The sequence below is a fragment of the Chiloscyllium plagiosum genome, unplaced genomic scaffold (assembly GCF_037043375.1).
Source record: "Chiloscyllium plagiosum isolate Xiang-an unplaced genomic scaffold, Cpla_swu_hap1 HiC_scaffold_2, whole genome shotgun sequence".
In the NCBI taxonomy this organism is placed as follows: Eukaryota; Metazoa; Chordata; class Chondrichthyes; order Orectolobiformes; family Hemiscylliidae; genus Chiloscyllium; species Chiloscyllium plagiosum.
Window position 1 is genome coordinate 137791108 of NW_028270140.1, and position 11092 is coordinate 137802199.

Below are 11092 nucleotides of genomic sequence, written 5' to 3' on the forward strand. Positions count from 1 at the left end.
AGGCTTCAAAAGCATTTCCTCTGGTGTACTGAGACAGTGGCAGTGCCTTTATTTTTGAGTCATGAGGCCAGGGTTCAAGTCCCACCTTCTCCAGAGACATGTCAAAACATCTCCTGAACATGTTAATTAGAAAGTTGGAACGTACAAGGCATTGTCAGAAGTCACACGACACCAGGTTATAGTCCAACAAGTTTAGTTGAAATCACAAGCTTTCAGAGCATTGCTCCTTCATCAGGTGAAATCTGAAACCTTGTGATTTTAAATAAACTTGTTGGACTATAATCCAGTGTCATGTGACTTCTGACTTTGTCCACCCTAGTCCAACAACTGCATCTCCACGTCAAGTTCAAGACATTGGCATATTATTAAACTGTAAAGGATGTAAAAAAGATTTATCAGGATGTTAACAAGACAAGAAGGTTTGTGTTACAAGAAGAGGATTGACTGGGATTCTTTCCCTGGAGTGTACGAGGCTGAGGGGTGACCTTATAGCACTTTTTAAAATCATGGGGGACATGGATCGTCTTTTTCCCAGGGTAGGGGAATCCAAAACTAGAGGGCATAGGTTTAAGATGAGAGGGGAAAGACTTTAAAGGGACCTGAGGGACAACTTTTTCAACAGAGGGTTGTGTGTGTATAGAACAAGCTGTCAGAGGAACTGGTAGAGGTGGGTACAATTACACCATTTAAAAGTAATTGGGACAGGTACATGGATGGGAAAGATTTAGTGGGATATGGAGCCAAATGCAGGCAAGTGAAACTAGTTCAATTTAAGAGGAGAAAGTGAGGTCAAAGTTGAAACTTTATTGCTGGAACAGCACAGCAGGTCAGGCAGCATCCAGGGAACAGGAGATTCGACGTTTCGGGCACAGGCCTGAAGAAGGGCCTGTGCCCGAAACGTCAAATCTCCTGTTCCCTGGATGCTGCCTGACCTGCTGTGCTGTTCCAGCAATAAAGTTTCAACCTAGTTCAATTTAAGAAACTGGTTGACATGGACGAGTTTGGCTGAAGGGCCTGGTTTTGTGCTGTATACCTCTATAGCTGTAAAATATCTATAAGAAGCACAAGAACAGGTTGTTTTTATCATTATTACATTGCTATTTGTGTGAGCATGCTGTGAGCAAATTGGCTGCCCATTTCCTACTTTATAATAATGATTATACTTGCATTTCATTAGATATAATGCACTTTGGAATGCTCTTTGGCTTTGAAAAGTGAAATATAAATTCAGGTGTTTTCTTTCTTTATGTTCCCTGAATGAGGTGAGTCCATCCTTGTTTCATGTGTTGCTTTGTTTCTGTCCTGCAGGGGCCAATGTCCAGAAAGGCAAACATTTGGAGACTCCCTTACATGCTGCTGCCCGTCAGTCCAATCCAGAAATTGTTAAGATGCTGCTTGAGTTTGGAGCAGACATTAGTGCCAGAAATGCAGAAGCTGAGAGGCCTATTGATGTTGCTGTCACCAGTAGTCCAGTGGATAGGTTGCTTCTGCATTATGAAGGTAAAGTACCAATATTTTTTTAAATTCATGACGGATGAGACTATTACCCAACCCTAATTGCCCAGTTGGCAGTTAAGAGTCAACCACATTACTGTGGGTCTGGAGTCACATATAGACCATACCAGGTAAGGATGGCAGTTTCCTTCCCTAAAGGACATTAGTGAACCAGATGGGTTTTTCCACGAATTGATTCATGGTCATCATGAGACTCAATTCCAGATATTTACTGAATTCAAATTTCACCATCTGCTGTGGTGAGATTTGACCCCGGCTCCCCAGAGCATTACATGGGTGCCTGGATTAAAAGTCCAGCGATAATGCCACAAGGGCATAGTGATGAAGTGATGGGTGTAACTTATTTCTGTTTTACCACAGCCTGCTGTGAAATATCTTGACATGAGTTACACCTTTCAACAACAATTATTCCTCTAGGCTAGTAACCTAGCTAGGCCTAGGTTAATACTTTGGAGAGAAAGTGAGGTCTGTAGATGCTGGAGATCAGAGCTAAAAATGTGTTGCTGGAAAAGCACAGCAGGTCAGGCAGCATCCAGGGAACAGGAGAATCGACGTTTAGGGCATAAGCCCTTCTTCAGAAATGAGGAAAGTTTGTCCAGCAGGCTAAGATAAAAGGTAGGGAGGAAGGACTTGGGGGAGGGGCGTCGGAAATGTGATAGGTGGAAAGAGGTCAAGGTGAGGGTGATAGGCCGGAGTGGGGTGGGGGCGGAGAGGTCAGGAAGAAGATTGCAGGTTAGGAAGGCGGTGCTGAATTCGATGGATTTGACTGAGACAAGGTGGGGGGAGGGGAAATGAGGAAACTGGTGAAATCCGAGTTCATCCCTTGGGGTTGGAGGGTTCCTAGGCGGAAGATGAGGCGCTCTTCCTCCAACCGTTGTGTTGTTGTGGTCTGGCGATGGAGGAGTCCAAAGACCTGCATATCCTTGGTGGAGTGAGAGGGGGAGTTGAAGTGTTGAGCCACAGGGTGGTTGGGTTGGTTGGTCCGGGTGTCCCAGAGGTGTTCTCTGAAACGCTCCGCAAGTAGGCGGCCTGTCTCCCCAATATAGAGGAGGCCACATCGGGTGCAGAGGATGCAATAGATGATGTGTGTGGAGGTGCAGGTGAATCTGTGGCGGATATGGAAGTTTCCTTTGGGGCCTTGGAGGGAGGTGAGAGGGGAGGTGTGGGTGCAAGTCTTGTACCTCCTGCGGTTGCAGGGGAAGGTGCCGGGAGTGGAGGTTGGGTTGGTGGGGGGTGTGGATCTGACGAGGGAGTCACGGAGGGAGTGGTCTTTACGGAATGCTGATAGGGGAGGGGAGGGAAATATATCCTTGGTGGTGGGGTCCATTTGGAGGTGGCAGAAATGACGGCGGATGATGCGCTGTACATGGAGATTGGTGGGGTGGTAGGTGAGGACCAGTGGGGTTCTGTCCTGGTGGCGGTTGGAGGGGCGGGGCTCAAGGGCGGAGGAGCGGGAAGTGGAAGAGATGCGGTGGAGGGCATCGTCGATCACGTCGGGGGTGAAAATTACGGTCCTTGAAGGAGGAGGCCATCTGGGTTGAACGTTTTTGGAACTGGTCCTCCTGGGAGCAGATGCGACGGGGACAAAGGAATTGGAAGAATGGGATGGCGTTTTTACAGGGGGCAGGGTGAGAGGAGGTGTAGTCCAGGTAGCTGTGGGAGTCGGTCGGTTTGTAGTAGATGTCCGTGTTGATTCGGTCGCCTGAGATAGAAATAGAAAGGTCGAGGAAGGGGAGGGAGGAATCTGAGACTGTCCAGGTGAATTTGAGGTCAGGGTGGAAGGTGTTGGTGAAGTGGATGAACTGTTCAACCTCCTCGTGGGAGCACGAGGCGGCGCCGATACAGTCATCGATGTAGCGGAGGAAAAGGTGGGGGGTGGGGCCAGTGTAGTTGTGGAATACTTTTGAGACAAAGGTATCAATTCCCACCAAGGCTTCCAGCAGAGTTACAATTCAATTGATAATTCTGGATGTACAATTAATCACAGTAATAGTGACTATGAAAACGCTCATTAATTTCTGTTATAATCCATCTGATTCACTTGTCTCCTTAAGGAAGAGAAATCCTTATCAGGTCTGAACTATAGATGACTCCAGTGTCACAGCAACGTGGCTAAACTGTTAACTACCCTCTAGAAAAGATGTGGAGGTGCCGGTGTTGGACAGCGGTGGACAAAATCAGAAGTCACACAACATCAGGTTATAGTCCAACAGCTTTATCTGAATACGAATTAATTTGAGATCACAAGCTTTTGGAATGCTGCTCCTTTGTCAGGTATCATGTGACTTCTGACTTTGCCCTCTAGAAATGGCAAGTCCAAGAGCATAAGAACCAGGAGCAGGAGTAGGCCATCTGGCCTGCTCCTCCATTCAATAAGATCATGACTGATCTTTCCATGGACTTAGCTCCACTTACCACTCACCATAACTCTTAATTCCCTTACTGTTCACAAATCTGCCTATATTCGCCTTAAAAACATTTAATGAAGTAGCCTCAGGTGCTTCACTGGGCAGGGAATTCCACAGATTCACAACCCTTTGGGTGAAGAAGATCCTCCTCAATTCAGTCCTAAATCTGCTCCCCCTTATTTTGAGGCTTTGCCTCCTAGTTCTAGTTTCACCCGCCAGTGGAAACAACTTCTCTGCTTCTACCTCATCCATTCCCTTCATAATTTTGTATGTTTCTATAAGATTCCCCTTCATTCTTCTAAATTCCAATGAAAAGTCAGGGATGGGCAATAAATGCTGTCCTTATCAGGGACATACACTTCCCATAGAATAGAGGAAGACAAATTTAACAAGCAGCGAGGGATGTAGACAGCAGGAAAGCCAGTCAGCTTAACATCTGTCACAGAGAAGTTTCAAAAATCTATTATGAAGGAATTTATAGCAGGATACTTTGAAAAAGATGATGTGATCAGGAAGAGCCAATATGGCTTCATGATCGTAAATGCACATTGAAATAAGCTTGTGAGGAAGTAACATTCATAGTGGATAGAGGTTAACACATGCTTGGATTTCCAAAAGGCATTTGATAATGTCCCTCACCAAAAGTTGTTTCACAAGATAACAGTGTATGGAGGTAAAATATGAGCATGGATAAAGGATTAGTTAGCCATTAGGAGCAGTATTTAGAGATAAATGGTTCTTTTTTGGTTTGCCACTCAGTAACTCATGGACTGTAACTGGGATCAGTGCTAGGGTATCAACTATTTGCAATCTATATTAGTGACTTGGGTGAAGGGACTGAATATATGGTAGCTACGTTTGCCACTGAAACCAAGATACTGAGGAAAATAAGTTGTCAAAATGAGAGAGTCTACAAAGGGATAGAGACAGATGAAGTGAATGGGCAAAATTTGGCAGATGGAATATTACATGTGTAAAGTGAATGTGTCCAGTTTTGCAGGAAGAATTAAGAAACAGTATCCTATTTGAATAGAAGGAGATTTCAGGGCTCAGTAGTACTGAGGGATCTGAGTGCCCTGTTACATAAATCATATAAAGTTAGTATGCTGGTGCAGCAAGTGATCAGGAAAGGCAAATAAAATGTTATTTATTGCAAAGGGAATGGCACATGAAGCAGGAAAGTTTTCATAAAAGAGTTTAGAACATTGGTCATTTAGACCTCAAACCTATTCAGTCAATCAATGAGATCATGCCTGATCTGCGGCCTAAGTCCACATCCTTAAATTTCTACTAAACACAGTTGGTTCATAAAAATCTATTAGATCTGTCAATCACAAGTTTACAGTTAACAATTGATCTAGCTTTTAAATAATGCTTATGAATGGAGTGTAACATCCTTGAATTTAAACCTGAACATATTTGGTTAATAAAATTCGATGAAATCATCAATTATAGATGTTAAATTAACAATTGATCTAGCTTTTAAATAGAGCTTTTAAAGTAATGTAACATCCAAAGGTGGTCAAGTCAGGTTTGATACTGAATCATGTAAGTACATATTAGATTAACAGGATAGGGCTTAGGAGAGTTTTAAAGGAGGGCAAAGGGGCAGAGAAGTCTAATGAGAGAATTCCAATGTTAATGACTATCAGAGATGGGCATCTTACAATCCTATTTATTTCTGGGTGGCGCTGTCAGACTTTCAGTGTTCCAGCATACCAATGTTGTGATCATGCTGCATGACAAATGTATATGTCATCATTTTCTGGCTGCTATTTAACCTCAGAATGTTTTAATTACAGCAACACCAAGCTCCCTGTGTCAGTTGTGCCGCCTGTGTGTTCGAGGTTGTCTCGGGAGAGCCCGCTTACAGTTCATTCCACAGCTGGAATTACCCAAACTACTGAAGGACTTCTTGCAGCATAAGTAACCTACTTCCCTTTGAATCCAACAGTCTGCATAGGAAGCTGGTTTCAGATCTTGGCTCTGCTCTTTTCTGTATATAGAGCATGTGTTAAACCTGTCTATATGTAGTGCAATGGCTACCCATTGTAATCCCTGTTTTTGTAGGCTGTTGTCTTTGTCTGGGCAGCTAAGAATGTAGTACTGTATGATGAAACAAATTGGATTAGCATCAGTCCCAATGACACCATTGAATTTCTCCCTTTCTTACGTGTAAGCAATGATTGGGAGGGGAAATTCATCCCCATCTTGCCTGTTGCTTTGGTGCAAAATTAGGTGTGAGTGGTCACACCAGTTCCTGGGTTTAACCTCCCAAACCTGAGCTTTACCCCCATGGAGACTTGTAATTGCCTGGATAGCTACACTGTTCAAGTAAAAACAATGTGCTGCCTTTTCTGGAGATCTGAAGCACAAACTGGAAGTACTCAGCAGGTCTGAAAGCATCTGTGGAGATAGAAACAGAGCTAATGTCTGAGTTCAATGTGACACTTCCTTGGAATTGAATGGAATGTAGTTCTTCAAATTATGAATTTTTTCTTCTCCTTCTTCTCTGAATACCCTCTTTCCTAATGTCTTCTTTGTATGAATTGGGTCTCAACAGATCAGATCAAAGAACCCTAACAGTGTGGAAGCAGGCCATTCAGCCCATCGAGTCCACACCCTGACCTGCCGAAGAGAAGCCCACCCAGACCCACACCCCGACCCTCTCCCTGTGACCCTGCATTTCCTGTGGCTAATCCACCTGAACATATTTGAACTGTGGGATGAAACTGGAGCATCTGGTGGAAACCTACACAGACATGAGGAGAATGTGCAAATTCCACACAGACAGTTGCCCAAGGGTGCCACCATGCCACCCTGACCTATGTTTGGCTATCAGCAGCCACCATTAATACCTACTCTTCATCTATATCTTTTCTCTACTACCATTGGCATTCCCTTAGCCTTTTGCTCCAGGATACCCTTCCACTTGCTCCACTGTCCCTTTATCTGGCAGCATAAAAACCATCACATTTCCAGCCCCTCTCATTTCTGAAGGAGTGTCATATTCGACTTGAAACATCAACTTTGTTTCTCTCTTCACGGGTGCTGCCTGCATCATTGAGTTTCTCCAGCACTTTTAGCATTTTTGCATTTCACCTCATTCAACCATCAGGCCTGTCGAGTGTGCTCATCAAGGACTATGTTTTATGGTGCCAATGCTAAATATGTCAAAAACCACTGAAGGATTCAGTATGGGTTAGACGTGACCTACAATTGTTGCCTCGAGGTCCACTTAAGGCCAAACTAGTGGTCTGTAAAATTATACTTGTTCTTTTTTCACTTACCTTTATGTGGATCCAAACAGGAGCAAGAATAGTTCTCCTAGTTCCGTGGAATTGCTCTGGGCTGTTATCAGTTTACAGTCACAATTGCTTTTCACTCCTGGCTATTCGTGCCCTGCAGCCTTATCTGTGAAATGTCCGACTTCAGTAAGTTGGTTTTGGAAGTCTGATTCAAGATGCACTTCAGGCTGGTTGCTGGCAAAAATAAAGATTAGCTTCTTCCCCAGTTCAGTCACTCATTACTGAACTCGAACAAAATGACTGCAGACGTTAAAAATATGAAATAAAAATGGAAAGTGGTGGAAAATCTCAGCAGGTCTGACAGCATTAGTGAGGATAGGAGCAGAGTTAATGTTTCAACTCCAAAATGGCTGCTCTTTAAAGTTCTTAAGTAGACTCATATTGCACTTGAAGCTTTAATGATATTTATCTCACTACTGATGCAGATAGACCTGTTGAGTTTATCTAGCACTTCTCTCTATTTTGTTTTTGATCATTCCTTATGCAGTGCCTTATTCCTTTGGGTCATAGTTTAATACCAGATCATTTCCTTCACAACATAACTTCAGTTCTGATCTTCATCACTTTGAACCATCTATCCTAACACAGCTATTTTGCCATGTCTAATGGGCACATACAAACCCAGGCGATTGTCACTGTTGAAGGATTTGAAACCAATTTAACCCAATGAATGTTCCATCCAATCCTATCCATTGGCCTGCATGTTAGTTTACAATTGTCTGTCACGAGACAATTGTAATGCCACAGCAGTATTGTCTTGACATAGGATTAAAACTACTTTAAATCACAATCATCAAAACATTGGAAATACCAATAAATCTCCTATTTTATTGCTCAATATCACCAACTTGTTAGATGGTAAGAGACAAAATGCTCTGAAATGACTGACTTCCTACTATTTTCATTCTCTGTAAAGCATTAACTTACCTCTCTTTTAATCCACATTCACTTTAATCCATTTAGTGCCTTCTCTTAATTTGTGGAACACATTAGAATAAGTGTGAAACTATATTCCAGGAATTAAGATGCAGCTCAGTTGGCTGGATGGCTAATGAGTGATGTAGGTTCAATTCCTATTGAGGCCACTGTCCTTCTCAACCTCTCCCTTTGCCTGAGACACAGTGACCCTCAAATTAAACCATCAGCAGTTGTCTCTTTCTTTCTATTGAAAGAGCAGACCTCTCGTCTGGCAGGACTGTGCTGACTTTACCTTTTATACATAAACAAACTGCCTCTTTTTTAGCTCATTGACTGAAAAATAATTTTTAGGCAATTTTTTTTAATCTAAACGACCTGACTATTGAGGACAAAATAATAACAGTGAGACACGAAAGAAACTAATGTTTTTTTTCTGGTTAAGGCTGAGTTACATTGAATTGTTTGGAGGTTTCTCATTACGGGGCCATCCTACTTTATCAAACCTGCCTCGTTGATTACCTACCCTGTCACCCCCGCCCTGTGTCTCTCGAGTCAGGATTTGCCCCCCACTTGATCATGGGCTGTTCCCAGAAAGATCCACCGTTTAGTAGGTTTCCCAGAGTTCACCAGTATCTCTTGTGCTCCTGCCATCTTTAAAAGCCAGTTTTTCACCTGGACAAGCACAGTCAGTCCAAAGCTGGCCTTCAGGGTTCCTGATGCTTGCCCTGAACATGGTAGGCACAGGGATGATAGTGCCTCGCTCCATGGGCGAAGTACTAGAGGTCCTTTGAGGTGGATTGGTGCATGCGTGGGATTTTCTCTTCCCCTAGAACCAGCACTGCAGACCATGCCAGTCTGTTCGGAGTTTGCCACCGATTAGAGCAATGTCAGCCTGGAGGAAAACCCAGCACTGTAGTAGATGGTCAATGCCCTTCTCTATGTTACCAAGTAAGGTGTCACTGTCTTCTCCTTTACCTTTGATTCCCTTTTTCCTTTTCCTCTTGCTAGGTTCAAATGATGTCCATCTATAATAACATTCGGTGTGAAGAAAGGTTCTTAGGTCACAAATGGCTGCAGGTTTATTTGTATCTTGACAATGGCTGCCTGAATGGCTGAGTATTTCAAGGGTTAATTGATGCTTCTTTACATCAGGGAATACAGTCCACACTATTGTGGTTTCCTTTAACCTGACAGCACTAAGAATAATTTTCTTCTGTAATCTGCATAATAGATGTTGGTCACTTGGTATTGACCACACTGAATGTGGATTTAATTCCTACTGCAGAGACCAGAGAGCGCATAATTTAGAATAACATTACTCTGCAGCACTGCGGGAGTGCTGGATTGCTGGAAATACTGTCTTTCACATGAGATACTGCCTTTCAGCTGGACATTAAAGAGGCCATGGCGTTATTGCAGAGAAGAGCAGGGGAATTTCCATGGGTGTCCTGGCCAATATTTTATCCCTCAACTATCGTCAACTATAAAAAACATTATTTGGTCATTATCACATTACAGTCATGCAGCCTTGCTAATTGGCTGCTCACTTCCTAAATTACAACAGCGACTGCTTTTCAAGTGAGTGCTTAACTGGGTGTAAACTGCTTTGGGAAATCCTGCGGTTGTGAAGAGCATTCCTGTTTATTGCTGCAGCTGAGCCATTGGAGATGGTGTTAGTTTTTCAGGGTCCCTGGGTCACAAGGAGCACACTCACTGTCTCGCCTTGCGTGTGAGGTAAACCTCATCTCAGGCCTGTTCATGCCATTAACCAAGGCCCAAAGAGCTATAGGCACATAGTCTCCTCACTTGTGATAGGGCCTTTCACCCAGAAAAAGAAACATTAACACTGACTTTGGGGTCCACGGGATCTTCTAGTGACTCCACAGGAGTCAATAGAAGATCCACCATATTGAGTGACCCAAAGTGGCGGGCCATGTGCAGATGGAGGTTTGTGAAATAAAAGACAAGTTTGTTCTCTTTTCAGAATTTACCATTTGACCCCCTCAGTTCTTCGAATCAAATCAACGAGGAGAGGCTGGGATAAGACTTAATAAACAATTTGGACCCTTGCCTTCAAGGACCCAGGAGGGAAACTAGATGTCTGGCCTCATTGATACTTTCTTCTGTTCTTCACATAGCTTCTGTGCTTTGCTTGCCTGAGGCAAAAATCTCCTGTCCAACCCACACTCCCTAGTTTCCCAAGGGAGGGTATTCTGGGTCTGCATGGAATCACACATGCAGCAAATGTTGGGTAGACTGAAGTCGATGCGTGTAAAAGTGCCCACAAATTTCTGATACCTCAGTGTCTTAGCAATCCAAACAACAGGGCAGAAAATACTCCCCAGTTACCATCAGAATTTAAGAATATCCGGACTGACAAACTCTCCCTCTTGGTACTGACAGTACAAATGTGTGATATATGAACAAACACTGTAAATCATTCATTAAAGAGTAATAAACACAAATGCAAAGGAAATGTAATATAGTAAGATATTAACCTATAGGTTAATTAAACCGATAACTTTAAACCTATATTTAAATCTATCGGGCATCCACTGTGAACAACCCATCCTGTGAAAAGGCTTTCATTTTAAAAGTTATCAATTCCTAAATCTATGCATCATATACATGTGCATTTATTGCTTAAATTGATTCATGTATTATTGTTTTCGCACAATGCATTTGAATTAAAAAATGTAAAAGATGTAGCTGATGTGATTCTTTATTTGACATTCACAAAAAGTGAGGGGAGGAACTGGGGCTGGCAAAGCCAGAGTAGGGGGATAGGAAAGGTCATGGAGAGAGGGGATATCAGGGGTGGGGAGGGGGACAGACCTTGGAAGAGCTCACAATGAGAAGCTGAAATTGTGATGAAGCCACTCCCATTCTTCCTGAGCAGACTTAATTATTCGGTTCCTCCTCTATCTCATTCCCTCCAGATGT

General features: G+C 43.2%; 1 protein-coding gene across 3 annotated transcripts in view; it reads left to right on the forward strand.

Moving 5' to 3' along the window:
• The window catches only part of asb5b (ankyrin repeat and SOCS box containing 5b), a 67219-nt gene extending 56364 nt beyond the window's left edge, over positions 1-10855 (forward strand). For all 3 annotated transcript variants that reach the window (XM_043704784.2, XM_043704792.2, XM_043704817.2), the window contains exons 6-7: positions 1309-1500; positions 5726-10855. In XM_043704784.2, the coding sequence (XP_043560719.1) occupies positions 1309-1500; positions 5726-5853 (320 nt within the window). In that variant the 3' untranslated portion in view covers positions 5854-10855. The remainder of the gene's footprint in view (positions 1-1308; positions 1501-5725) is intronic.
• The last annotated feature ends 237 nt before the right edge of the window (positions 10856-11092 follow it).